At 38.7% G+C, this 27763-nt stretch overlaps 1 protein-coding gene across 2 annotated transcripts in view; it reads right to left on the reverse strand.

Annotated features, from left to right (window-relative positions):
• LOC308698261 (trinucleotide repeat-containing gene 6A protein-like) overlaps positions 1–27763 on the reverse strand; it is a 49248-nt gene that overhangs the window by 13477 nt on the left and 8008 nt on the right. For both annotated transcript variants that reach the window (XM_081378197.1, XM_081378198.1), the window contains exons 3-11: positions 19132–19221; positions 8627–8944; positions 6964–7011; positions 2821–5376; positions 1736–1945; positions 1381–1541; positions 1181–1258; positions 1002–1053; positions 763–890 (exon numbers count right to left, since the gene is read on the reverse strand). In XM_081378197.1, the coding sequence (XP_081234323.1) occupies positions 763–890; positions 1002–1053; positions 1181–1258; positions 1381–1541; positions 1736–1945; positions 2821–5376; positions 6964–7009 (3231 nt within the window). In that variant the 5' untranslated portion in view covers positions 7010–7011; positions 8627–8944; positions 19132–19221. The remainder of the gene's footprint in view (positions 1–762; positions 891–1001; positions 1054–1180; positions 1259–1380; positions 1542–1735; positions 1946–2820; positions 5377–6963; positions 7012–8626; positions 8945–19131; positions 19222–27763) is intronic.

Raw genomic sequence — 27763 nt, forward strand, 5'->3', positions numbered from 1 at the left:
GGCTCGTTTGCACCACAAAACAATAGAGACAATATACTGAATTGATGTTTAGAAGATGGCAATAAACATCAGTAGCATTTTAAAGTAGCAAATCAAAATAAAGTCATTGACATGGTCTTGAAAAACATTTAACTAAATACAGAGTTTTGGACTTATTATCTTCAGATTTTAAATATAAAATGTTTAGACATGTGGCCTTAGCTGTAGTGCATTTCTAGATTGCTCCAGGGCCAACTTCAATTTTATTTTCATGAGGATGTTTCATAAAAATTAATTTCTAATAACTTTACAAAACTTTGAAGCTATTTATAACAATTTTTTTTCATTATGACAATAATTAATTCTACATTTACAATAAACTACCAGGTGTCAGCTTTCAAATGAGATCATACTTGTGCTTTTAGTACAAAGGGTTCATGAACTGTATCTGTTTTAGTTTGGGTATGTCATTTCTGGGGATTTTTCAAAAGTGGCGTTGCAGCTTAACAGGTTAAAAAAAGAAAATCAAGCTTAAAAAAAAAAAGAAAAAAGAAAAAAAAAAGGTTTTTAATTTAATTCACTCCCTTAAATGTCTCCCCCACCCTCAAAGCTCTTAACTTTAGGAATAGTTTAATTTGAACTAAACATCAATTTTACATCATAGGGTATTTACGTTGCATTTCTTTCCCATAGAGGGTGCTAAAGTAACCAACAAGCAAAGTAACAGTCACTGTGTGAAGTGAAGGCTCCATTATTGCTACAAGATACTAGGAAATAACTGACCTTATCCATATAGGGATTACGCTCTATGGGAGAGTCTTTGTGGATCTGGTGACGTGAAGCAGGATTTTTTCCGTACTCTCCCATATTAAGAACATGCTTGTCAACATCAATGCGCTTGTCTGTCATTCCTGCAGAATATGAGAGGAATTTATAGATTTTACAATATCATGTTAGTATTCATGGACTGCAACAAACATTGCTCAATATCAGCACTGGAAGAGCATGTGAATGTGACCTACCTCCAGACATATCCATCTTATTGCTCTTCATGGAATCTTCAGCAGAATCCCTCTGTAAAAAGACAGAAGCGTAAGCATGCTAACTAATGAGTTTGTTTCACAAAGGATTTGTGGTCACCTAATATTTAAAATAATCAGGTTTCACTGGAAATTGTAGCAATCAGACTATAAATCCTTACAGGGTACATGTTGTTGAACTGTTTCACAAACGGATTCATCCATGGAGAATCATCTTGCTTGTTGGGTCCTTTGTTCAGCTAAGGAAATAAGAAACCAAAATGTACACAATTCTGTCACTAAGTCCTTGCAATAAAACAGTAAATTCAGTGAATGATATTTTAAGTAGTTCTGCCAGGCTAAATCAGGTCTGAATTATTACCTTTGGAGGCATCTTCTTGTAGGACCAGTTTCCAGTTTGGTTCATTTCCAGTGATGAATTGTTGTTCCACATGCCTATCTTTACTTGCTCTTCCTCCTCCAAGTTGGAGTGCCCTGCCATAGAATTCTCCTCTCCATACCAGTCTTGCATAGGTTTGGATCCTAAAAAGACAAAAACAAAATCAAATGAAAAATAAAAGGGTGATTATATGTCCAGTGATTAAAAATAAAATCACTGAACAGTTACATTTAAAATTAATTTTATTTCACCCTGATATTTACATTGGGGAAAAACAAACAATGGGTTTAAAATAAATCAAAGAAAGTTCTTTGCCTTAATTGGAGATGTGACATACCAGACTTGTGCTGTGACTGCTGTCCAACAGCAGCATTGCCCCAGCTACTGCCTCCTGAGTTTTCCCTCCCTGGCCCTTCCCAGCTGGAACCTGTATCAACAGGCTTTCCCCAAGCAGACGTGCCATTGTCCACAGTGACAGGTGAAGCAGCATGCTCACCCCAGGTAGAGGACTCAATTTTTTGTGGCCCACCATACGTCTCTCCCCACCCTGTGAGCAGACAGCAAAAAACATGATCAAAAGACCAGTACACAAAATAATACTATTTTTATAGTATAGTATTTTTTTTGCAAACAAATTAAATCGTCAGAGCAAACAAGAATCAAAAGTGTGAATTATTAGCTACATGGCAAATGTCTATGCAACTCATTTGCATCTAAACATGAAATATTTAACATATTTAAAACAAGGAAAGGTTATTGTTTAAAAAAAAGAAAAACTAATACCAAGGACAATGCAATTAATATGTACAAGTAAACTCCAAAGTGGCATTGCACAGCACCTGCAAACTTTCCGATGGCCTAAATCCGACCCTTGCATAAACATGCTTATGTAAGCTTTGTTTACTCTGAAGTCCTTCTAATGGATCAGCTTACATTTAACCACTAAGGTTTATGCACTTTCACCATCCAGCATATGCCCTGAATACTTCCTTCAAAAATAGCCCTGTTCATGTGTGCCCTCCTGCTCAAGTTGCTGCCTTATGACTGCACCATCGGTCAGAATGTAACCCAAGCCTATTTTTCCCTGAGCACAAGCTCATATACAGCCAATATCAAATGAATTGGGAACACTATTTGAACCTATCCTTTTACAGTTCCCATTTAGCAAATAACAAAAATGAAAAAGTTGCACTTATAAAATGTACATCAATTTCAATGTACTGCATGAATACATTTATATAGACATGCACACAAACACTCAATCATAAGTTCAGAACTTGTCAGTGCAGGAGGTATTAGAGGAAAGGGGTGGGTGGAAAAAGCACATCCAGAAAAATTCCAAAGGGATGAGTGCATGACTAAAGATAAATATAATGGGTGAGTAATAATTGCCAAGGCACTGCCAAAAAGGAAGACACCCACCTGGGCTGCAGTTCTTTTCCTTTGGAGCCATGGAGCTTTGGGCTTGTGGGGGCTGACAAACAGCCATGCCATCCTGCTCTCCAGCATTGTTCTTGTTCCACATATTTACGTTGGAGTTAAATTTGTTGGGATCTCCCCATGCTGAAGTACCATCATCAATATCCATTCTGCGCCTGATGGATTCAGGGGATGGCTCTTCCCATCCAGAGGATGATTCTTCTTTGGAGGCAGCAGGTATTGGGCCTCCCCGCCATCCTGTAGGCTTGTTCTGACTAGGGGCTCCAGTCTGAGAGGTGTTCCCACTCCTGAACGTTCCCATGCTGGAATCTTGGGACTTGCCCCATTCTGAAGAGTTGTTCGTTTTTGTGTTGTCGCCCCAAGCAGGGTTGGAGTGGCTTGGTTTGACTGGCTCGCCCCAGGTTTGGTTTTGATTGTTGGTCTTCGGTGGGTCTCCCCATCCTGTGGCTGGACCACTCTGGTCAGGAGTGTTGGTGTCTCCACTGCCTCCCCAGGTGTTGCTTGTCCCGCAGGGCCCAGGCTCACTCCAGCCCGATCCAGAGCGGTCGCTGTCACTGTCCCAGCCACCTGAACCAGGCTTCTGGGTCTCTACCCAATGGTTTCCCTTTGGGCCTTCTCCACCCCATCCCTCTCCAGCAGAGCCCCAGCCTTGCTTTGCCTTCGGCGCATTATTCCAAGAGGACTTCTCATCCTTGGTGCTATTCCATGAAGAACCGCCTTTGTTCATTGTAACAGAAGGGGCATCCTCCCATCCATTTTGCCCAACTGGGCCTTTGGTAACTCCCCAGCCAGTTGAAGGTTTCGGTTCAGACCACCCAGACACTGAAGAATCGCTACTTTTGTTGGTGCTGGGTCCATCTCCCCACCCACCTGAGTTAGATCCCTGAGTGGGAGCACTGCTCCAGCCTGTCTGTCCACATCCTGTCTTTTTATCGGAGCTTGAAACATCCCAGACAGTGTTCTGGCGGACTGGAGTTTGTCCCCATCCAGTGTTGGACAGCACCCTGGGGTCCACGTCAATTCTAGAGAGAGCTGCATTAACCATCCCCTGCGGATTTCCCCTCCTTCGGTTGCCACCACGCTGCCCATCCCTCTCACTGCGACCTCCCGAGCTCTCTCCGCTACCTTCACTGCCTGTAGATTTGTTCCACGTGCTGCCTTGCAACGCTTGACCAGAGCTCCCTATACCAAGAGCATCATCCTCCAAAGACTTCCATCCATTAGTTCCCTTTCTGCTTCCATTCGTGCTATCATTGGAATGCTGACTGTTGCTGGGCAAAGTGTTCCACTCCCCGTTTGAGACCTTAGTGCCAGTGTTTGAAGAGGATGAGGAAGAGGAAGAAGAGGAGGAGGAGGCACTCCCCCAGGGGCGAGGGATCCCAGCTGGGCCCACACCATTACCTGCTCCCCAAGACATATTTTGTGAGGTACCGGGGGTTGAGTCCCAACCTCTTTCACGACCGCCCATCCCGTTATTATTATTATTCTTTAAAGCAGCACTCACAGAGGAGCTGTTGGCTCCAGACTGCATTAGAGTTGCATTCACAGTGTCGCCCACAGCTTGGCCTTTAGGGATGGGACATTTGTCTCCAGAGTAATTAGTGCTGGGCGTAATGCCCCATGCTGTACCGTAAGACCCACTGTTAATTCCCTCACTGTTGCCGTGTTGAGAAATGGAAGTGCCATTAGAGACTGGAGAAATAGGGAGCTGAGGGGAGCCCCCTGTACTCATAGGCCAAGCTCGGTGCCCTGGGGGCTGTTCATTCATCTGCATTGAACCTGTAGAGTTTGGTAAACTAGAGGTCATCGAGTTAGTAGTGTTATTTGGTCCATTAAATTCAGTGTTAAGGTTTTGAGGCTGCCCACTTGGAACCTTGTTTGTACCATTGACTTCAGCTTCGGACAGCTGCAGACATCCCCAGGACATCTTAGAGTTGATACTCTGCATGCTGGGTGTTTGACCTATGGTGCTTTGTTGAGTGTTGGTGCCACCATTTCCGTTCCCCACCGGCCCGTGGGGATTGGGCCCAGTGCTCTGAAGAACGGGCCAGGCACCATGGTTGGCATTTGGGTTCAAAGTGCTTGGATTTATACCTATATTGGTTGAGGAAACTTGGGTACCCCATGCATTTTTGCCATGGCTGCTTTCTGCCAGCTTGCCACTGGGGCCATCTCCGGAGCCTTGACATGTGCTTAGCATTGAGCCATTGGATACACCCCAAGGCCCCTTAACACTCCCATTACCCACATTATTGCTGCCATTTGCAACCATGAAATGAGAACCTTGTCTATTGCCATTGTTGTCACCTCCAGTGCTCCCAGACGGCATCATACTAAGATTTTTTTCCGACCCAGAGCTGGAGGCAGAGTCAGCATCCATACATTCAGAGGCTAACTCTGGATCACTACCAGTGATAGAGGGCCAGGGTCCCTTATCTACAATTACTTTTCCCCAGTTGCTGTTTGAGTCGCTGCAAGGTGAGCCTGAGCTCCATGGTGAACTTTCATACTGAGGTTCCAGACCAGCATGTTCCAAACCTATGAACGCAAACAAAAGGTCAGTCATTTCAGATGGCAAACAGAGAAACATTTTTTGACAGTCTGTATTTGTTTACTAAAGACTTAAGAATGTGGTGACTTTAAATATAAGATTCCTTCCAAAAAAATATTTGTTGGGACAATTTAGACATTCAGCAAGACATTGATTTAGACATTCAGCACATTTAGTTCCACAGACTCCATGCAATGAAATATCCCTATACTTTTATTAACTGAGTTATTAACTGTAATACACCCACATGTAAATAAAACAACCTAAAACACAAGCCAAATGGCGTATATAAATGTGTTGGTTACAAACATTTGGTTACAAATTACAAATTGTTTTGTACAATGGCTAACTGCCCATAGTCCTTGTCTCTGTCCTGCTGAGAGGTGTCTCACTCAAGCCAGACTGAAACAGTAGTAGAGCTGCCACCATTTTGTAGCCGCAGCATGATCATGCTGCAAGCCAGGATGGAAGAGAAGGGAAAGACAGACGACTGCAAGCAGCAACACTAAGTGTGAAGTGTCTCTGCAAGTTTGCTTTGATGCGGCAAGCATGGTGGCACTAAATTCTAACAATAACACAACTGCTGTGTTCGTTGAAATATGCATTTTCTGGTAGCCTGCTCTTGCTTTCATATTTTTTCTGCAAGATGGCTGCCAAGCTTCTTTGAGCACTGTTCTCTTGCCAAGTCTGAGATCCTTCTCCCCGGCTGTGTTAACAACAGATATGGGAAGACAAAGCAGCACAGACAGTCTCATTGCTGGTCTCAAGTAAACTGTTTGTTTAAGAGTGACTCAGTAAAATATGAGATTCTGCTGAAGGTCACTGGAGGTAGAGGAAAATTACAGTTATATTACATTTCAATCTCATATTTCATCTCTCCAGGGGAGACAAAAAGAGACGTCAACTAAGGAGAGACTTGTAGTCTACAAGTTAATGGGATAGAACAATGGAAATTCCGCTATCATTCACTCACCCTATTAAAGGCTGTCATTTACTGACCTTGTCTTTCCAAACCTATATGACTTCTTCTGTTGAACTCAAAAGGATATATTTTGAAAAAAAAAAGAAGTCATTCAGGTTCAGAACCACAAGGTCAGTAAATAACAGTCTTTAATATTTTTGGAGGAACTCTTCCTTTAATGGGAGACATACTGTGTCATGAACAGAGTGTACAATCTCTGACTTACAATGCAAGACTGAATTAAGAAAAGTTAGCACTTTGAAACAGTTGGCAGCACTACTAGTCTGGTCTTATATAACACAGGAAAAACACAGATTTGGCAGGAAACAGGGAAAGTCAGTATACCTATGCCAAGACATTATAATAATTCTAACAAGAAGCTCTAGAGCAAATGGCTAAATTTAGAGAGAATCAAAGCTACTCATTAAAAACACTTAAGCATGCACCAAAGAGATACTGACAACAACCTGCAATCTACCTAAACACAAACTTCTTGTCTTCAGATGACTTTTGGACTTAACACACACACATACACCCACACACAGACACACACACACTAAACAAAAATGGTAAACAACAGCACATGGTGAGAAAAAAAGAAATAGTGAGCCACCTGTTTGGTTAGGGGAGTGGCTGACAGAATCCCGAATGGGAGCCATGCCTACAAAAAAACAGAGCAACACAGTCAGGAAAAATAACTAAATGAAGCTGCAAAATAGGTCACAACAATAAAAAGGCCACACGCTAAGACCATTTAACAAATAATATTGCTTATTTCTACAGCTATGACCAACAATTACAATTCATCACTGCTGTTTTTACAGGTAACTCCATTAGCATGACTACTGAACTGGACTTTAAATTAGTGCTTGACTAATATGGGTTTTTCAGTGGGAGATGCACATGGCAATATATACTTGCACAGATATTTTTACACAATACTTGCATTACAAAAAACAACAAAACACTTGAAACAAATTATTTTGTTGTTTAGACACTTTAGACAATGCTTACAATCTGAAAATGGTGAAATATTAGCCAATTTATCAACATGACTACTAAAATACCAAAGAAACAAAAAACAACAACAACAACAACAACAACAACAACAACAACAGTACTTTATGAACACTTGGGGGTGGGAATCTTTTGGTACCTCACTATTCCAATTCATATTGACTATTGAGGTCATGATTAGATTAAAAATCAATTCTCAATTTTAAATAAATTTGAATATACATAGATTTGATTCTAAATTACTGTTTTGTGTTACTTTTTCTATTTGACTCTGTGGTAGAAAAAAACCCACTGAATTAAATGTGAACCTTTTTTTTCCCATTTTAATCAACCCAATATTATTATTAAGCTGATTGCAATCATTACACACATGACTGGCAGTCTTCTGTAATAAAGCAAGGCAGACAATTTTATTTTAATTTTGATATTAAAAATAGGAACGAAGCAGCAAATTACAACAACAGGACAAATACAATAGAAAAAAATATAAATTATATAAAGTTTTTCAGGTACAGTACCCTAGGTTTATTTAACTTGTAATAAATACTACACAAATTAAACACTGTAGTCTTCACTGTATGAATTCAGTGAATGTTATATAAACATTCATATTAAAGATACAAGTGATTCAGTCAAAAGTGGGGAGTGTTTTTTTTAAAATGAACATTAATGAAACAGACGGCAACGTTTATGAGACTGCTGTCCCTTTAAGAATGAATGAACAGATCTAATATACTGTTACACATAACAATTTCCTCCTAACTGTGTTAGGACATAACAGACTGTGCTTATGTGAATACTCCACCTGATGTGCACTTTGACATAATTGTGTGTGCATTCGACCATGCAAGCACAATAAGCTGTGAAAGAGAAGTAAATTCGGGATCGCATGCATCTAAGAGGCAGCATCTGTGCTCACGCTTTGCCTGTGTCCATCAGTGCAAGCATTACATTGAGTTCTACTTCACTGGCTTATTGTGATTAACACTAACGCGCCAATAACTTTTAGTACTGTGAAGTTAAAGTGTAATACTTTAGAAAATTGATATTTGAAATTTGTGAATCGGTAGAAGATAGAATCGCGATTCATATTTGAATTGATTTTTCCCCCACCCCTAATGAACAGACACATATCTGTCCTTGTAAACTTGAAAAGCCTCCGTCTATCACCAATGGCTAACTTTAAACATATACATCATAGCTCTCAGTGTACCTGGCTGATCCGTAATTAACAAGGTCATCTTGTGGAGGACTAGTACCTGAAAGGTGGCTTTGGGCGCAGTGTAGGACAGACCTCTCAGTTGTAAGCTCCCCTGGCTGGCTAGAGTTGAGCTGCACTTGAGTTCCCAGGGTGGCAGCGAGGACCGTGAGGGATTGCCCACACTTCAACAGCTATTTCTGTTTGTGCTGACAGAGATGCGGCGGAACTTCACGGAGCGGGTACCGAGGCAGGGCTTGGGGCTGGCCGCTGGCTGGGGCCCTCTTGGCATTGCTGATGGCGCAGGTTACAGTGGAGGTGCTGCTGTTCTAATTGGCAGACTGAGGCTGGCTGAAACTGGACTTGATATGTTCTGGCACTGAAATCGAAACAATAACAGGTATCAAAAACTGTAAACCCCAATATTTCCATCATACACAACTCTGCTCAATTTAAAGCTAAATCAACAAATATCTATTTCAGCTTAATAATGATGCCTAAAGAAGAGTTTTTCTTTGTGGAATTTTTCCTGACCTAGAGACATAAAAACCACCCCTAAAGTAAAACAAAAAATAATAAAAACTAGGGCTGGGCATTATGACCAAAATCTCATAACCCGATAACCTTTTCTGTAAATTCAATCAATTAATAGTGTGTGTGTGTGTGTGTGTGTGTGTGTGTGTGTGTGTGTGTGTGTGTGTGTGTGTGTGTGTGTGTGTGTGTGTGTGTGTGTGTGTGTGTGTGTGTGTGTGTGTGTGTGTGTGTGTGTGTGTGTGTGTGTGTGTGTATATATATATATATATATATATATATATATATATATATATGTATAAGGGATAATGTAGAGCGAGGCGGTTGTTATAGCGAATACAAGCCCGACAGGTTGATCAGGACCCCCACGCGAAACGGTATTTATTTATTTATATATATTTACCACATGGAAAATACTTTTGTTTAGTATATATAAACTAAAAGAATAGATAGATAGATATGAGTACATATTAGGGGTGCAACGGTACAGATAGCCCACGGTACGGTCCGTACCTCGGTTTTTGGGCCACGGTCTCGGTTCGGTTTCGGTACATGTTTTGTGCAGAAAGAGACTGCTATTTCATCCCAAAAATATGTTTTATTTTTCTTATGAGCATAAACAGAATGTCACAGTAGGAAGAACATCAATGTATGAAATAAATTAACACTCTAGTCTGTACTGAACAACACTAAGTAATACAACCTCTTCAACTATCACTTATATGAAATACAAAATGTAAACAAACACACTTCAAAATATTCAAGTGGATCCCAATTCCAAACCTTGATAACTGGTATATGAAGTGATCAATGTGAAAGAAAAAGTGCACTTTTACCTTTAACAAACATAAATTAGCTTGTGCTTTGAATAAAAAAAAGCAGAGCAAAATAATATAATAAAAAAATACTGCATTCAGGATACAAAGTGCAATGTTATTTACTCATCCACTATTGAGAGATTCTTGTGCAAAAAGATGAGTCTATCAACACTGTCTGGTGCAAGGCGAGACCGGTTGGCACTAACGATGTCCCCAGCAGTGGAGAAAATTCTCAACTTTTCAGAATGCCGCAAGCGCACCGTAGGTCACGTGACAAGAACCAACCAGAGCGCAGCTGATGGTTGCTTTAGCAACGACAGACGCCTCCGGAGCGCAACCGCCCTAGCACTTTGGAAAAAGGAGAACGCGGCGCGCGTAGCGTTTTCTACGCGTTTTTAGGCGCGATATGTGAACGGCGCCTAAAGCAAAAACTAAAAGGATCAGCGCGAACTCAATAGCAAAACCGAAGTCCCGCGGGACACGAGGGTAGATTGTCCCGTGCAGGGCTGACCGAACGGTCCGGGATTTTACCGTGTACCGTTGCATCCCTAGTACATATTAAGTATATACTCAAATGTACTCATTCATATGTGATTATTCCCTTTATTTAGAACTTCTGGGCAAATGTTTAATTAAGAATGTACTTTCTCTTTGAGTGAGAATGTACATTGCACTTTCACGTTTAAAATGCAGCAGCAATCAGGGCTTCAAATCTGTTCAATGAAAGAAAATAAACAAACGAAATTGACAAACATAGCCAGAAATGGAAACAAAATCAAAACAGACACACTTAATTGAAATGGCCATTAACCGGTTATTAACGTTATTTTATCGTTCTGTTAAATATTTTAATTTGGCAGTCAAACAATCACGAATTCAAATAGTACAGACTGTGCAAACGTGATATTGACGCATAGCCAATATCAACGTGAGTGTAATGCCTGCGCTCAGCTGTCAAGTCATCATAGGTAAATCGCAATGGCAATGCGCTAGCGTTAGTTTTCCCAAGGATATACTGTATATGTCACCAAATGTCAAACAATTAGGCCTACATTTCAGTGAAAATGAATAGCAGGTAGCCTAATATGCAACTTTTTGTTTTTTGAAACCAGCAAAAATTTCAGGAGAGTGTAGAACATTGATTCACACAACGTCACATCACGCACTTAAAGCGCTTCTGTGAAAGGAGGAAACAGAATAAAACTAAATATATAAAACTAATATATAGGCCTATACGCAAAGTATAAGCTATTCGTTTAAATAATTACAGATTAACAAAACAAAAGGAAAATTTTGCTGATCTCGGTTCATGCGACGGGGTCCAAAGTTCACGGAAAGGAAACAGAGACGGCAGAAAACGGCATCGTGCTTGTTTTCTGTATTTTACAAAAGCTTTACAGTTTTGAATCAATTTGCTTCTATGCATATGACCATAAATTGTGGAGTAACGGGTTCCTCAGGAGGACAAAAATTCCTGTGATCGTGCCATCCTGCTCGGAGCCACCCGGTTCTGTCTCCACGCCATGTTATTCCCATTTCTGCCTGCATCCCCATGGTTGGCGTGTAAGATTGCAGTCATCCAAATGATGAAAAAGTTGTGTCGTAAACAATGTTTTTTTGCAACACCACGATATAAACTATAGAGGATAATATTAAACAATAGACTTTTTATATCGTCCATACGATATATATCGTCATATCACACAGCCCTAATAAAAACTATGGAAACCTTACAAAAAATAAAAAATAAAATACATAAATACTGCACCTCGTTAGAAACTGACCTCATTTAAAACACTTTGAAGGCCAATAATCTGAATAAAACTGTATTCGAGAGATTAAGTTGTTTATATGGTTGGCTTATAGAACATATATAGCAGTTCCCTACAGATTCATGGGAACCACGTTAAGTCCACTATGTTAATTATGCCTACATTGGCTGAATAATTGAGGAACATTTTGGAAACAAACTCAAAACTGTTTAATGTTGCTAATGTAGTATAGTTTTGCTGCTACCGTCATACAAATAGTTCAGTTGTTGTCAGTCTAGCAGTTCATAAATACAACCTTGCACAATTGTCAGACACTGCAACAGATAGTGGGTTGTAAAATGCAGTAAAAACTCAATACTTAATCTCCATAAGAGTCATAGTCCATGTAAATTGTGACTTAAATGTTTACAACTCACTAAAACAATATTTTCATTGAGACATTTCCAGGATTTATTACATTATAACTTTCACTATCAACCATCAGCCGATTGTTTAAAAACAGCCGATGATCAGGGCCAATTATATCCTGTCAGTCAAAAGGGGACAGAAAAACATGTCATACTGCAACTCATACTGTGTGTGAAGAAAATATTTAGTGTTGAAATTAGGGCTGTATTGAAGTTAACTATAATGCATTAACAGTTAAAAATAGTGGCGTTAAAGCAGGCTCTATTTTACCAGGGCTGGTAGGTCCATGGGTTTTCCCTACGCTAAATGTTAATTGTAGTGTGCCTCCCATCTAATGATCGCAAAGAACTTTGTGCTTCGTTAGTTCTAATAAGAAACAAAGTCAAATTCAAAACAATACATGGTGTTTTGATGCACTTAAATGTGACGAACTCATCTCGTGAACTCACGTCAGAAGCCCACACAGAAGAAAATGAATAGTTGCATAAAGGTGTTATTTTTGCGCACAAATAGTATTCTCGTCGCTTGATAAACTTAAGGTTGAGCTACTGTAGTCACTTGGACTATATTAACGCTGTTTTTACTAACTTTTCTAGATCGGCAGAATGAAATTGCCTAGGAGCCTATGAAGGAGTGACAGCTCTCAGATTTCATCAAAAATATCTTAATTTGTGTTCTGAAGATGAACGAAAGTCTTACAGGGTTGGAACAACATGAGAGAATTTTCATTTTTGGGTGAACTAACCCTTTAACTTTGCATTTACTTCAGGGAAGTTTTCCAATGTCCAGTTCGTTAGTTAGCTATAAAGAGATTTACTGTTAATTATACATACATTTTAATTCATTTGGAGAGGAGGGCTGCGCCGCAGGGAGCGTGCTACGGAAACCCTGAAAGAAGATTGTATTGTACGTTATACTGAAGAGGGGGAGAAAAAAAAAAAATCAAAAAAATCGATTTTTTGAAAATATGAATCGATTTGACCTACCAACTCGATTTTTAAATCAAATCGATTTTTTTCCCAGCCCTAATCACGATTTTGTTTATTTTGCTTCAAATAAAGTTATGATATAATTTTTTTATTGAAATTTCATAAATCTCATCACGTTTCAAAATAACAAACTAATAATAGCCTAACTAGCAAGTAAAAAACAACATTTGCATATTGAAGACTGGTAAACAGTCAGAGATAAAATAGGAACAAGGAAAATAAAAATAAAAATCTGAAAAATAAAAAAACTACAATAGAACAAAATCAGGTTTATTAGGCTGCTCTCACTTTAAAAAGAAAATGCACTGATCTAATATACTGATACACATACGCTTTCTTTCTCAACCATTTACATTCACTTAAGACATTAACGACTGTGTTTATAAGGACACTCGCAAAGGCGGGCATTTTGACATAAGTGAGTGTATTTGACTGTTCAAGCCCAGTAAGGTGTTCCCACTAAGGTGCTAAGTTCAGCACTCGCATGCTGTATTCTACCGGTTAATTGTGTCTACAGGTATATCACGCACCCCACACACATGTAAGCTAGGGTTGTTCCGATTCCGATACTAGTATCGGAAATGCCGCCGATACCAATAAAAATTCTGGCATCGGTATCGGCGAGTACATCTACCCATGTACCGATCCGATACCATTTTATTAAAAAATACCTAGTTATGCATGCTAGCTTTGCTTAACGCTGCAAATCAGAGACCAATTCTTCTTCGCTGCTCTAAACAGTGGTTGCTTGTGGCAACAGCACATCTTCCTGTGTTGCCACAAGCAACCACTGTTTAGAGCAGCGAAGAAGAAATGAAAACGCATATTTTCAAATGTAGTCGCGCGGCAAACGCATTATGTAACGTTAAGAGACGCTGGCGCCCAACATCAAATGGCAAATGTAATGAAAACGGAACAAAACTGCGCTACTCGTTATTTTGTGCTTTACGGACCATTAGACAGTTTGGAACAATGCAGCGCGAGGCAATCTACATCAAGCTACACTGTTACTACACAGCGCTAAGAGATCCAGTAAAGAAAGCCACAGAAGTAAAGAAATTTGAATTCGCCACAGAAGTAATAACATCGCTACGAGATCTAGTGAAAAGCATTCACATTCTCCGTTAATAACGGATCAAACAGCGCTGACGTGGAAACCAGGAAGAAACATTGTGCTTTCAAGTAACGTTACGTTGGTTTTATTTTGACATTATGAATAAAATTGCTGCCCTCAAATGTTAATCTGAAATAAAATAAACCTTTGCTTATAACTACTACAATATTACATTTCATTTTTTTTATAAGGAGCTGTTTATGTTTTATAAGTTCAAGTATAGCTCCATCATTGCTCAAAGTAAAAAATGATCATACTTTATGATGTTAGTTTTAATAAAAAATGTAAATCAAGGAAATTTCTCTGGCATTTCTTTTTGCTGTATTGAAAACGTACTGAACCATGACACCAGTGTATCTTATCGAACCAAACCGTGAATTTTGTGGACCGTTATTATTCAAATATATTTTTTTAGATTCCTAGATTTATTTGTTGCACTTTTTTTTAATACAGTTATATTGTAAAACTAAAATACCTTTTATAAAATAATTATATCAATTCATACAGGGCTAGTATGAATTGCAGCTGTATAGATACACACCCAGGTATCGGATCAGTACTCGGTATCGGCCGATACCCTGAGTCCAGGTATCGGAATCGGTATCGGGAAGGAAAAAAGGGTATCGGAACATCTCTAATGTAAGCTAATGCGATCATTAAACATTAATCCGCATATAGGCCTAGATCAAAACTGCCTACCTTAAACAGATGTAATGTCAAACCCACAAAGAGTTGTAGGACTGTGCATGCTATGGGGGTGTTGATGAACACAATCTACTTTCATCGTTATGAATCAGATCCAGATCCAAAAATCTCTTTAAAATAACTGAATATTCCTTTAAATTCCTTTACACTCCAAAATTTAAATCCCTCCTTAAATGCTTGTCATATAGGGACCACTTTTCACAATCCAATTTTTTCCCTCAGAAGCAAGCACAATTAACATCTACTTTCAATTCTGTAATAATTCACATTACTTGTAAAATGGGGACTGCAAAGTACAAGCAAAGACAACACAGTCCCTATTGACAGTAAACGTGCAGTAAAATTACTTTCCAATATTACAGTGTCCCCTGCAAGTGTCTTGAACATTCAATACTGACTATATATAATAACATTTTTTCAAAACAAATTCAATTACAGATTTGCTATATCCACTTAACGCACTGGTACAGTATCATATGCCAATACCATGATACTGAACGATTACTATACAGTGTTTCCCATACATTGATTTATGTATCGGCCCGCAACAATATCAACAGATAAAATAGATTTTAGTGCTTCCCATTCATTAACTACATTGTTGCGGCCCAAAAATATTGTTAAACTTCTCATAATAAAATAAACACAATTTAATGTTGTGTTTTGCACCATTACTGTCAAACAAACTAAAATCAAAAGCACGATAAGGCTTTGTGTCCTTATCAAAGGATTGTCTGTTTGCGCTGTGCAGAAAGAAGTGCGCACATTCAGTTCAGTGAATGAATGCAGTGAACTCCATCTGTGCATGTGCTGAGTTTAGCGTGAATTTGGGAACGTAGTTACGCATTTTTTTCCACATTTGGCGATTTACAGCATTTTCACAATTGACGATTTACAGCACTTCACTAGATTTGTAATGACAAGTGTTTGTAAATTTGTTTTCCATCTAAATAAAAGCTCAACTGCAGTTTCCGTTAAACTAAAAGCTCACGGGTTTATCTCTTGTATGGATAGAAATTAAGACAAAACTAATTATGAACGTTTCATTTATTTTTCAGCGCATTTGTTTTCCAATATAGCTCATAACAGGAATAATATTATAACATTATTATTATTGTTATTATTGTTGTTATTGTTATTATTATTATTATTATAATTAGTAGTAGTAGTAGTAGTAGTAGTAGTATGTAGTGTAATGTAGACTGACAATATCACAATGAAAAAGAGGTTCGAGTCTCCTTTAAAGTCCAGAAACAGACTTTTTCTTTGTTCAGTTTGCACACTGAATATGGGTTGGAGCTCTTAATTTTGAACTCTCAAAGTGCACCAGATAGATCAAGTTAACTTTAAAATGTACAAAATCTTCTTCCGGGGGACATGCCCCCGGCCCACCCTAAAGGGTCCACGGTCCACTCACCAGTTACACAATATCCTATGGGAAACACTGCTATATTTGTGCGCCATCATATTTGGATGCTATTGCAGTATTTCAAAGCATACAGTGCATGTACTCAAAACATGGCATTACCATGATGCATTGGTACTTAGTAGTATCTAGTTTGTAAGAATAAAAATAAGCAATGCATTGATTTCAATTGTCCTAGAACTTCTTTTCAAGCATTCAGGTTTGAAAATGTACAGTTCTAAAGAGCAGACAGTCAATATCACTAACCACCACTGCACATTCAGCTTCTTAACACTGTTAATGCAGTATTTTTATTCTTACAAACTAGATACTTATAAAGTACCAAAATGCATCATGGTAATGCCATGTTTTGAGGACATGTACCATTGTATGCTCAGCTACACTGTTTGCAATATCCAGCAGTTTGTTCATGGACATTGTTTTGGCTGTGGAATTTCCTCTTCAGGAATGACCTCACTGTGCAGCAATTCAGTTTCACATTAAAAAAACTAGAACTAAATGCTTTATAAAAAAAAGAAACCGTCCCGACATTCCCAGAACGTCAACCACAGTCTAGAATAGAGAGTTACCAATAAAGAGACTAGTATAATTACATTATTCCTCTCACATCGAAACAGCCGTGAAGATTTTACAAATTCAACAATTTAACAATAAAAGGGAATAGAAGAACTCAAAATAAAAAGTAAAACATATGTGTAGCTTATTATAAAAGCTGAAACCCTACCTTCAAGTAATACAGGATTAGATAACGGCTTCCTTTTCCCCTCCTATCCAGGTTTACCAGAAGCCTTCAAACACATCCAGCTTTGTTTCTTCTCTTTGCATTTCATAAGGAAAAAAAAAAAAATGGAGGGGCATGGTGTCATTTTACTGCTTGAGTTGAAACTCCTGCCAGCTCCTCCTGCTGCCTGCAGTGGGGGCTCTGTGAGAGGGGAGCTCTTTGGGGGCTTTAATTTTTTGAAGACTACTTTATCTCTTGAATGTTTTAGCGGAGGAGTTCAAAATGAAACAAGTGTGAAATAATACTTCAACCACACAACTGGTCTGTGTTTTTTTAGAGGCAACTTCCTGTTCAGACAGCTTCGACTCGCTTGTTGTGGAATGACAACCGTCAGGAAGTCAGGTGGTCATGTTGCAACAAGCAGACTACCATGCAGATCTGTTGCACTGCAACAACCGGTGCTGCATTCAATGGCAAGCCTGTATGACTACAAAATTAGAGAAAGAATGAATGCTTTCTGGTTTGATGCAGTATCGGAAGGCAACTTTCCAGGAACACTAAAAATACTAGAGTGCATTTATTTCTTCACTGCTGAAAGGCAAAAATGACAATGTGCTTGTACGAATGTCAAAAGCAAAATCAAGGGGAGAAAAAAAATTAAATATAATAATAATAATAATAATAATAAAACAAGTTTTCTCTTGAACACTCCCAAAAGAAGTTGCAGACATGATCAGGTCTGCCATTTGTCTTAAAATTACAAGTATGCATGAACAGGTCTTGACTTGAAACGCCTTTCCATATTTGGTGCCAGCTATGTCAGTAATCTATTACTATTAGAGCCAAAAAGACAAGGTACTATCTTTTAGAAGTCTGAAGTTTTGCTTTTGTCATTTTTAAGTGATTTTCCAGCCTCTATGACTTAATGCCTGCCATCTTTGTCAGTGGCTCTTCCGTGAAAGCAAACATATTGTGCATGGTCATTGCTAAGCAACAGCTAGGTGATTTAGTCAACACACTAAACCTTCGTCGCAAAACACAGACGCTACAAATCATTTCTTGAAGGGTTTTCCATTGTCTGACCAATGATTTTGCTAAGAAAAAAAAAAGAGATCATGATAAACATTTGACTTTTTCATAGACTGAGATGTTCAAAATGAGAGGTGCAAGGAAAAACAAGAAGGTAGACTTTTAGTGTTTAGAAATTCTAGTGTTTAGAAATTTTAGATGAGGACCAAATAGTTTCCAGCTGGTATTTATTTGGATGAATAAGTCATGAAATATAATTTAAGTGCGAGTGAATGTTACTTATCTAGTCAAAATAAAAAAGGAGCAAAATATTGTTTTGCACACAGCAAAGTCAAATTTATTGCCTAAGTATTACTCGGTATCATGAAGAGGACAAGGACATCTGGGCCAACAGATAAGTAAAAAGTCACCCGGGGTAACCAGGGAGGGGTGGGTACTGGAAACATGATTCTTGGATATTTGCCGTGCGAATCTCTGAGCAGCAGCGCTTCACCCAGATACCAAATGAAGTAGGTGCAGTATTTACATCACAATACTTTAAGGTCTTTTCCCAAGCTCAAACTACTTTTTAAGAAGATTTTAAAAAAGCCATATTCCTACATTAAATTTCATCATTTCCACACATTTTAATTTTTTACTTTCTATAAGCAAGACCACAGACACACCTGCAAACTTTTCCCAAGGAGAGAATAGTTGCTGTTACCAGACTGAACCAAGCGTCAGCCACACCACTGGCCTTAAGCTACTGTGAGAGCGAAGACAAGGTCAAGAGATAAAGACCCGAGCTATCAGCCTTTCCACATCACTCAGTGGAAAAATGCTACACCCACTGACAAGTTTCTATGATGTGCCTCGGTCTGCATAAAAGGCAAAGTATGGTCACTTGTGATAAATGGCTTTGCTTCTCTTTTCCAATCAGAAATAAACAAACAGAGCAATATCATTAATGAATATGGCTTGATAGCTGATGCCGTGACAATGCTTTGAGCTCCAAATAACTCCAATAAATGCTATTAGTAATATTTAGCCCCGTACACAGACAATAATTCTTACCTTTATACCAGCCCCTTCTTCCTTATCGTCATTCCAATGAGCTCTACACTTTTCTCCATCCACTCTCCATCCGTGTTTCGAATGATTTCCCTGAAAACAAAAGGATTAAATGGCAGATAAGACATGATAACGTGGCTTCATCTTTAGCAACTCTAACAGTTACCCACAGCTACATTTCCAAATAAATGATGCAGCAAGGCATTTAGTAAAAGGGAGAAAGCTTCTGGTAATCTCCTTAACGGATTACACTGGGAAATTACTCCTCTATAAACAGACAACTATCTCTGTGGGTCACACAAGCAAATACTTTTTCAATGCACAAAGATTTGCTAATCTATGTAAGATGCACAATGTTTATGTAGAAAGTGAGATCAATGAGGTCATCAACTCGCTGTCAATATGCAGCATAGATTTACAATAATATAAATAATTATACACAATTAGATTTTGCACAATTAACAGGACGAATTATTGGCTTCTAATTATTTCATGGTATTAAATTAGTGTACTGGGTAGGGTTACACCAGCCATTCGTTAGTTCTTACTTAAATTGTAACGTAAAGTCCACACTAGAGGCTCTATAACTTTGAAACTAACTCTGTACATTATTCAGTTGCACCATTTGTTCTTAAGGCAGAACGTAGCTAGTAGGTCGTAAGCTTTCCATAAAGTAATGTGCAGCTGGATATGACATTTACCCTCTATATATTCCAAGCAGCCTATATATAAATAATGGTGCAATGCAAACATATTTAGTAGTGGGTAAGTTGTAGCTTAGTGGCCATTTAAGTCAAAACTAGGCTAAATTGTAACTTAAGCACAGCTGGTGCAACCGAGCCCTGGTTCTCAGCACTAAATCTTGATAGGAATGGATGACATTGGTATCATACCAGTATCCGGATAATATTTAGTGATAACAGTGAGGAAATTCACACCGGTAAAAAATAAAAATAAAAAAACGATTTTAAGACAACATCGGTAACACCAACTACCACAGCAAGCAGTCGAGTGTTTGAAATAACAGTGATGGTGAGGTGATGTGGCTTCTTATCATAGAATGAAGCAGAAAATATATTATTTCATAGTATTCTATACAGTGATAAAGACTATGTCGATTAGCACTGCATTATAAATATACTTTATCATCATGAAAATACCCGAGAAGGCTTGAAGAACTCAGATTAACCATTTATTGTCGAAGTCATGCTTATTAGTCATGTTTAATCAAAGCATTTCGATCTTCTGTTCATTCAGCTACAGCGATAGTATGATGTCAATAGGGATTTCCTGGAATGACGCGAGTTATCTACTTCTGCGGGGCATATTTGCAGTGTCTGCGTAAGAGCGGCTTTCAGATGGAGCAGCATTTACTACTGATCACAGAGCCGTGCTTCACTGACAAGCTTCGCATAAAAAAAAAAAAAAACCTCAATCTTGATTTAATTTCGATTAATTGTGCAGTCCTAGATCAAACTAATCCAAATGTGCTCCAGCTGTAAAACAGTGTCTGACTGGTCTCTACACATCGTCCCTACCCACTATACCCACCCACCACACCAGTTTCCATCGGTTGAACTTTCAAATGACGTTGACTTAAAAAAAAAAAAAAAAAAAAAAAAAAAAAAAAAAAAAAAGAGTGTAGAGGGTGGGAAGAGGGGAGAAAACAACCAATAAAACACAGACCAGCAACCCACTTATTATACAGACGCATGAATATTAAAATATGACTTTGGAGAGAAAAAAACAGAGTTAAAGTCCGCGTGAACCGGAAGTTGCAAACGACTTTTCTCCAGTGTTGTGACGTATTTCCCAGTGAAAAGGAATATTGAACAGAGGGCAGGGTTTTTCTCCATCTCTCACTCACAGCAGACTAACGGTTTGAGGGGAGTGGTTAAGCGTTTCCCAACCCAAGCCGTCAAACCTACATCATCAGAGAAGGAACGCCATTCCAGACCCAGAAGTAACTTTTCAGACTTTGATTAAAGATTACGACGGCAAACAATTTTTTTCTGTGTATTAACTTGCACGGATTAATTTTTCATCACAAGACTAGTAATATGCGCTAACAAAGTAAATGGGGTCAATTTTGATTTTAGTTGGACTTTAAGGGTTAAAAATCGAACCCTATATAACAAACTGCCAAAACAAGGGAGAAATGCGGAAGAACATTTAAACGGTCTAATAATAATATTTTCATTAGGCTACATTTACGAGCACTACAGTCTTCTGAACAAATGATGTGTCAGTTCAACTGAAATAATAAAGGCATAGTTACTTTTTTTGTCCATTGTTCTTTGAATTGCTGGTCTACATCATTGTCTACCTCATCGTTCACATCTCAAAAAATGTGTTTTGGGGTTTCATGACCCTTCAAGTGAAACCAACATGTTGTATTCTGCTGGTTGAGACCTTTTCAATCATAAGTCTATCTGCTTTGTACTATTATTTTACAGATCACATTTTTTGTTATTTTTTCACGCTATAAAAATAGAGCATTTGTATATGTGAGCATAATCAAAATCACTTAAGTGATCATGGTCATATTCCCTATATTCACTATAAAGTCAAGCTTCTAAGCTTTAAAATGACACCAATTTTGTGTTGGTTAAAGGTCCCGTTATATGCCCCTTTTCACAAGATGTAAAATAAGTCTCTGATGTCCCCAGAGTGTGTATGTGAAGTTTGAGCTCAAAATACCCAACAGATCATTTTTTACAGCATGTTGACATTTTTTGGGGCTCAGAAAAACGAGCTGTTTTAGTGTGTGCCCTTTAAATGCAAATGAGCTGCTGCTGGACGGCACAGGGGGCGGAGCTTCATGAGCTCGCGCTCAGTCTGTCAGGACAAATTCATCTCACGGAATGATGATAATATCAGAAACTCTCAGTAACGGCGTTTATTTCGAGTCGGACAATAATGCCTACAGAGTTAGAGTGCTGTATAGAGATGAAACAGGTATGGTTTAGCAGTTTAATTACGGTTATTATAACGGATTTGTCATCTGCTTGTATGTATCCATTATTTATTAACAGCCTACAAGTCTCCTGTTTCGGACCAGGTCCGAATGATGATCAAACATGTACTGATGAGTTTAAAGGGGCATTTCACCCATTTGAACATTGTTTTTTATTTAAAGTGGGTCATATATGTAGTCGAAATGTAAAAGAAATTTTGAATTTGGTGCCTTTGTGACCGAGAAAAGACAAAAAATAACTTCAGGACGCATTTGTATGAAAGACAACAACTCCCACAATGCACCACATTGCACAGCTCCGCAAGCCACTCCCACTAATCCAGAAAGCGCATATCTGCCTATAAGAGAAATCACTCTTCCGTCTACAAGTCTAGCTACCACCAGAGCTTGAAATTAATTTCACATTCACACAAAATGTCTAGTTAGTTGGCGAACTCATTAGTGCATTACTCCTCGTTTGTATTTCTTTCGAAAAGGTGAATTATTGCATGGTACCTGGATGTTCAGTCAGAACATATGCGGTGCGAAACTAGGAAACTAGTTCACAACACAAACGTCCGTGTCCTCGTCTGATTCAGAGATTTCGTCCAGGAGAAATTGTCATCGTTGAAATTCTTTGCCGCAGACGGACTCTATCTCTGTGTTCGTAGCGGTTCGTAGTTGCATAGTGAGATCACCGGCGCCACCAGTCCGCCCTAACTCGAGCCAGTCTGGGCTCCTCGTCCGCGGCAGGCAGGTCTTCTGCCTCGGCTGCTCTTCGCTATAATGCGGCTTGTAAAGGTAGCCACAAACACCTGATTCAAGCATCCGACTTCCGAAATCCTCTTCATCTAGTCTATATCATATTGAGCACTCTCCTCCGCTATTGTCATAACTTTACATCTGTCTCCACAGCTCCTGTTAGCTTAGCTTCAAACAAGATGGAGGATATTGCTTTCAGTTTCAGAGAGTAAAGTCCCACCCACTGATCTGTAATAGGTCTGTAGCGTGAGCGGGTCCCGCCCCCTGGGAGAGATGAGGAACGAGTGCTTGTAGTCTCAACAGAAATCCCCCCCTCTTACACTTCCTCCTACAATGACGCAAAATGACGATTTTTGCGTCATTGTAGGAGGAAGTGTAAGAGGTAAATAACAGATTTCTCCCGTATCAGGGAAAAATGAAAGAGTGTTGCACGACCATTCAATAGTATGACTGGGTTTCTAACAATGCAAAGCTTAATGCAAATGGGTGAAGTGTCCCTTTAATAAAGTTTATTGTACATCACACAAAAGATGAAGCGTCAGTTTTACTTCAGAAAATCACCGTAAGAGCTGAGTAAACACAGTAGCCTAAGTTATAAGAAGTGCGCAAGTAGCCAGTAGAGTTGAGGGAGCATTCCTGTGGGCGGAGGTTAGTCTAAACACGGTTCTGGTGATGTCACTAATGCAGGAAGTAGAGGGGTGTAGTCCAAACGAGCCGTTTTATGTAGTCAACTTCTGTTAAATAAAATATCTCGCTTGGCATTGAACTTTGAGCTTTATAATTTTACAGATATTATTTATACTCTAACAACAACATTACACACTAACTAAAGTTTGAAACATGGGATCACGTAGAACGGGACCTTTAAGCAAGTGGTTGTTAAGTAACGTGATAACTTAGTAGCGCCCCGCTTTGGATTTGAGAGGTTAAGGTTAATGATTAATCGATTGTTAATTTGACACTTCAACTCGGTACGTGTATGACATGAAAGGTGAAAGCATGTAGCCTATTAGATGCCCAGTCTGGAGGAAGTGCCAATTAACAGCAAGTTCTTTTTGTATGTTTTTGTACGCCTGCCTACACTTGTATTTTGAGTCTGAAAGTAAATTAAAATAAATGTGACTGATAGATTCCTCCCGCCGAACCCTGTCCCCGCAATCATTCACAAAAAAAAAAATCAGCAATATAGGCTGTAAAAAAAAAAAAAAAAAAAAAGGAACAATCTTGATTTCACAATGACTTAAGCCACTAGGTCATTGGAAAAAGAAGTAAAATTAAAATATAAAACAAATGATAAAACCACTTACTCTTTGTACAAAATTGAACCACATCCTCTCTCTATAGTTACATAGTGGTAAAATGAGGAAAAAAAATGGATGGACACTTCCAACTGTAAGTCACAGATTAATCACTATCTTAAGTTGGTACAAATTTGAACTACAGCACTGAAAAGCTGAGAAAGTCAACAAAAAAATGAATGAGTTGGTATAGCTCATATCAAGTGACAGCTAAAACGACTGACACTCAAAGAGATAACAATTGTGACTTCAGCCTGGTAAGAAGAGCAGTTACCAACAGTAGGGGGTAGAGTTACACTGCCTCCTGTTTCAACATCCTTCAAGCTCATAAAATAAGCCTACAGCATCACATAAATACATGAGAGGGCCAAACAAGTATCTGATGGGAAAAGTAGAATATATCCACTTCCAGCCACACAGCCCCGCCCCTCCCCCAACCTTTTCTCCTTAAAGTGTTTAACCAGATGGCCATCTCAACAACAGAATCCTCCCATACACAAACACAAAGACAGGGGCATCTGTTTATCAAGCGCCAACATAATAAGCCCAGCTAAAAGATGACCAGTCAAAATCCTACCAGCACATACAACTTCACCGCAAGACCTTAAAGAAATAAATAAATAAATGCATCACGTAATTGTAACAAATTGTAGATATGAGTAGGGTCGCAAAATCAATCGGAATAGCGATAATGGTACAATTCAATTTTACCAAACTGCAAAGGCTGCAATTTATTTAAATAAATAATTGCACTGCATGTTTCAGTGTGAAGCGCAGCATTTACACGCAAGCAGCTCACAATCCATTATTTTCAGTGTCTTGAGTGAACCAGTTTGCAGTATTTGCTGCTCCACACAAACTCATCTGCTCTTGAGTTTGGGCTGTTTATTGTGTGCATTTGTGAACACAACATGCACTAACCACTAAGGGTGTCACGATTTCGATTTTAAATCGAAATCGATCGAAATTAATGCTCAATCTCGATTATCGAATCAAAAAATGGAATCGTCGATGCTGTCACGCCCCCATGTCACGTCAGCTTGGCTTGCCAAAAAAAAAAAAAAAACATGTTGAAGTGCAGCGAGTCGAGCTGCAAACTCTCACGCATTCACCGTGAGACACATGCAATTGACACTTTTCACACGCTCTCACGCACAGAAAAATCGCAAAGCAAAGAGGACACGGAGACCGACAGACTAGAGCAGGTTACTTTATAATATAAAAAACTCAGCTCTCAGATTCTGTCAATTTTATTACGAAATTCAAACAATAAATACCGTTTTGGCGCTTGTAAATGTTACGTGACAGATCCCTAGCGCACGTGAAGATGCGATGATCGATCTCTAGCTAATAGTAAAGAAAAACACGAACACTGTTGAAAGATACAGTACAACTTACCGAAATGTATATTCCTCATACATGATATCGATCAATCAGTGTTTTTCATCAGCGTGAAGAGGTCAATAACATAGCTGGAGAACAATTATGTCACATTTACCTCAGGAAAGCCATTTAATGACCATAATATAGGCTATAGCATGTAGTTGGCAAGAAAAAAATAGCTATAGAGAGTATTTTGCTAAATCAGGGTATATGCAGGAATCTTGAAGTTAATTTTAATACCTTTTCAAGACTTTTTCAAGACCTTCTCAATATTTTTTAATACCTCACCGCCACTTCAAGCTGTAACCATTTACATCAGTGATACTTTTAACTTAACAGTTTTAGTTTGTGATAAAGACTATACGCACTACGTAATACGCAATGGGACCGCCAGAGCGTACATTGCAGGGCTCGCAAAATTTCAAAATCGCTGGTAGCCCTTCGGGCAGGCACTCCCCAGATTTTGGGAGCCCGAAATGAATTTTACTAGCCCATATAAAAAGACTACATTTTTAATGTAGAATATTGGTTAGGAGTCAACACAATGAATCAAAAACTTTTTCAAAGCACAAATATCAACAAATATGCATCTGATTCTAACTGAACTGAAATTTGTGTGACCAGTATAAACATGAATCAGTCTGTGGCTCAGCCCCCAATGAGGGTATGATAAAAAAATAAATAACAAGTAATTATTTAGTTTAGGGTTTAATGCTCACTATTAACTTGTTTCATTAACATGCAGATGGCAGGTTTTTTTCCATCACTGAGGTCCCGAATGTGAGAATGCTAGTTAGGGGGGTTGGGGGGGGGGTTCCCTGAGAAAATTTTGATTTCTCTGATCTACATATGTGCATTTTAAGATGTTTTGAAGGCCAAAAAAATTGGATAACAATAGCTTTAAAACCATGTAAGTGGGCAGCTGATTATTTTTCTCTCCTCATCCCATTTGTCTGTCAGTGAAAAGAGTAAACAAAGGGTCAACTGATAGGTTGATTTATGAATCATGTTCTCAGATGCATTAATTTACTGAAAACTACTAGGAAAGCTAGGTAGTCTAACTAAGTTTATTGAATTCATTCACAATATGTACACATTCATTATTGATCTTATTTCTAATACAGGGCCGTAGACAGGGCTTAATCAAAGAGGTCATACATTTAAGGTTATTAGGGTTTTTTTTTTTCTCTCTCGGATATGTCCATTTCAAGAAGTTTAAAGCCCAAAAAAGGATCAGAAATAGCTTTAAAACCATGTCAGCAGGCAGTAGATGATACCTGCTCTCACTTCTTATCCATCACTCTTTCTTTTTCTCTCAGTCTCCTCATTTTGCCATCTCTTCTCCGTTACCTAAAGCTGAACTTTTTTAATTTACTGAAGGCTACAAATTGTATATTAATTCTCAACATGTACACATTCATTATTAATCTTGTGCCTATGATGAAAATGGCTTTGTTAATGCTAATGTCCCCTCACAATGACAGTAAACTAATTATTAGTCACGTTACATAGGCCTATTTTCAGTTCCAAATGGCGAAATTCGACAAAAGTATATTCATTTGCCTGATTATTTTTGTCATTTGTTTCACATTTATGACCTAAAAAAGCTGTCAAATATGAAATGTTTAGTTTAGCTAACGTTACTTACATCTTATCTCGCACTTGACCGTAAACTGAAGCGTCGAGTCGCTCTGCTCAAATTCGCGCTCTGCAGCTTCTAGTGAACATAAAGCCCGCCTACTTTGATTTGATTGGTCATCTCAATATTCTGACATTGACGAGCAGCGCAGCAGACCAATGAGACTCAGATGAACACACACACACCCTGGCCTGTCCTCTCTGTTTCTGATGTGCTCGGCGCCGCTTCGGATTGAAGACGAAGAACGCGCTGAATCTGATTACAAGACTGAAGCGAACACTATTTCAGATAGCCCGTCGGGCAGGCTGGTTATGCATTTTGGTAGCCCGACTGGAAAACACAATAGCCCCGGGACGTCGGGCAGCTCTGGTTGCCCGCTCTGGTGCTCTCAGAGGCAATTTACGAACGCACCCACAATAGCCTAGTTTTTTATGTATCTGTTCGTTTTTTTTTTTTTTTTTTAAATGACTACATTCACACACTTTTACGATGTTTTTGGGATTCAAACTGTTGGACAGCTAATTCAGAAAAAATACTTTCAAAATGTAAGACTTTGTAAAGCTGTGATAAGACTTTTTAATACTTTTTAAGGGTCTT

This window comes from Scardinius erythrophthalmus, assembly GCF_964197995.2.
Source record: "Scardinius erythrophthalmus genome assembly, chromosome: 1".
Lineage (NCBI taxonomy): Eukaryota > Metazoa > Chordata > Actinopteri > Cypriniformes > Leuciscidae > Scardinius > Scardinius erythrophthalmus.